The following is a 1,387-nucleotide window of genomic DNA, read 5'->3' on the forward strand; positions in this document are numbered from 1 at the left end:
AGAATAATAGAAGCAGAGACCAAAGCAAGGAACAAGCACAGCAAATCAAAGAAATAAGAAAATACAGAAATTGCAGAATGATGATTTCTCTGATGAGATACTATGTTAGCATTGGTCAAGGATGCTAGTTTTACACTGTGTGTGTGTGTGTGTGTGTGTGATCAACATTCAAGACTGGTCTATTTATGCATTTTTAATGTGCATTAGTGTGGATGTCTGTCCATGCGCATGTGCAGGGTTAATTGTGCATTATTAATGTTTCTCCATGCCAGACAAAGATTGTGTTACTCTACATACACATGTGGGAACATGTCTACACCTAAAATATGAATGCCTTTTCTTTAACTGTTACAACTAGAGAATCTTCTTGAATGTAAAGAATGAAATAAACAATGAAGAAAATGAGACATTCAAACAACAACGTTCGTGCAGTAACTGTAACCCACATATTAAGTTGAATGTAGAACATGAGCCCATTTGCCAACAAATACAAGATTATAGGAATTAATGTTTGATAAAAAAAAAAAAGAACAATCAGTAACTAACTGGTCTTTTGACACATAGTGTTAGCCAATATGAAATATCAGTTCATTACATCTTTAAGGTGTAAACGGTCTAGGTTGCCTTGGCCATGACAAGGATACTCATGAGGAAGACCATGATGAAAAACACCCACATGAAGAACCTGTCCATCACCTTGGCAACCTTCTTCCACTCGGCCCCTTTGGCCTGGTGTGCCCTCTGCTCTCTGAAACAGTTAGATATGTACTCAATGTTCCGCACCACTTTCTGATGTTGGCCACAGATGCATACACATCCTGTGCCAGTGGTGGTCTTATTGTAACTATCTGCTCCAAAGGTTTTGCTGTAGCTATTATCGTGGTGATACCCAACTCCATTGAGATAACCATTGCCATGATCGTAGGTGTATCCAGTAAGTTTTTCTGGAATGGAAAGTTTGCTATCTTTGAGTTTCTCCTGGCTTGTCAGTGGGAGCTTTTCACTTCCATCTCGGCCAATGTAGTGTGTGTATTTTGGATGATGGGCATTCTGTCGAATAGGGGAATTTGAAGATGAGCGGGTCCTCCTTTGCTGGTTATGCCTCTTTTGTCGATAGTCACAGTTGTTGTGATGGTACCCATTCCAATGCCGGTGATCTCTGTGATTGTACCCATTAAACTGACTGCGGTTTCTGTCATCATGGTGACAGTCTCCATAAAACCCTTTGTCAAAATACCCATCTCTCTCAAGGCTGGCCAGTGGGTCTTCAGAGAACAATGTGCCTCGGTCACTTTCAGGTGTGGTACAGTTCTCCCCTACCTCATACACAAAGAAGATCTTCGACATGTAGTCTATTATCAGGACTTTGGCCCAGTGGGGCACAGGT

The 1,387-nt window shown here is 41.0% G+C and overlaps 1 protein-coding gene across 1 annotated transcript; it reads right to left on the reverse strand.

Moving 5' to 3' along the window:
- Positions 1–615: 615 nt before the first annotated feature.
- LOC107736290 (neuronal acetylcholine receptor subunit alpha-9-I-like) lies at positions 616–1,383 on the reverse strand (the record flags this gene model as incomplete). Its single annotated transcript, XM_016547742.1, has 1 exon — positions 616–1,383. A coding segment is annotated over one exon (768 nt), but the record flags the coding sequence as incomplete, so codon positions are not given.
- Between the last annotated feature and the right edge of the window lie 4 nt (positions 1,384–1,387).

This window comes from Sinocyclocheilus rhinocerous, unplaced genomic scaffold (genome assembly GCF_001515625.1).
Source record: "Sinocyclocheilus rhinocerous isolate Xijiao unplaced genomic scaffold, SAMN03320098_v1.1 C36615824, whole genome shotgun sequence".
In the NCBI taxonomy this organism is placed as follows: Eukaryota; Metazoa; Chordata; class Actinopteri; order Cypriniformes; family Cyprinidae; genus Sinocyclocheilus; species Sinocyclocheilus rhinocerous.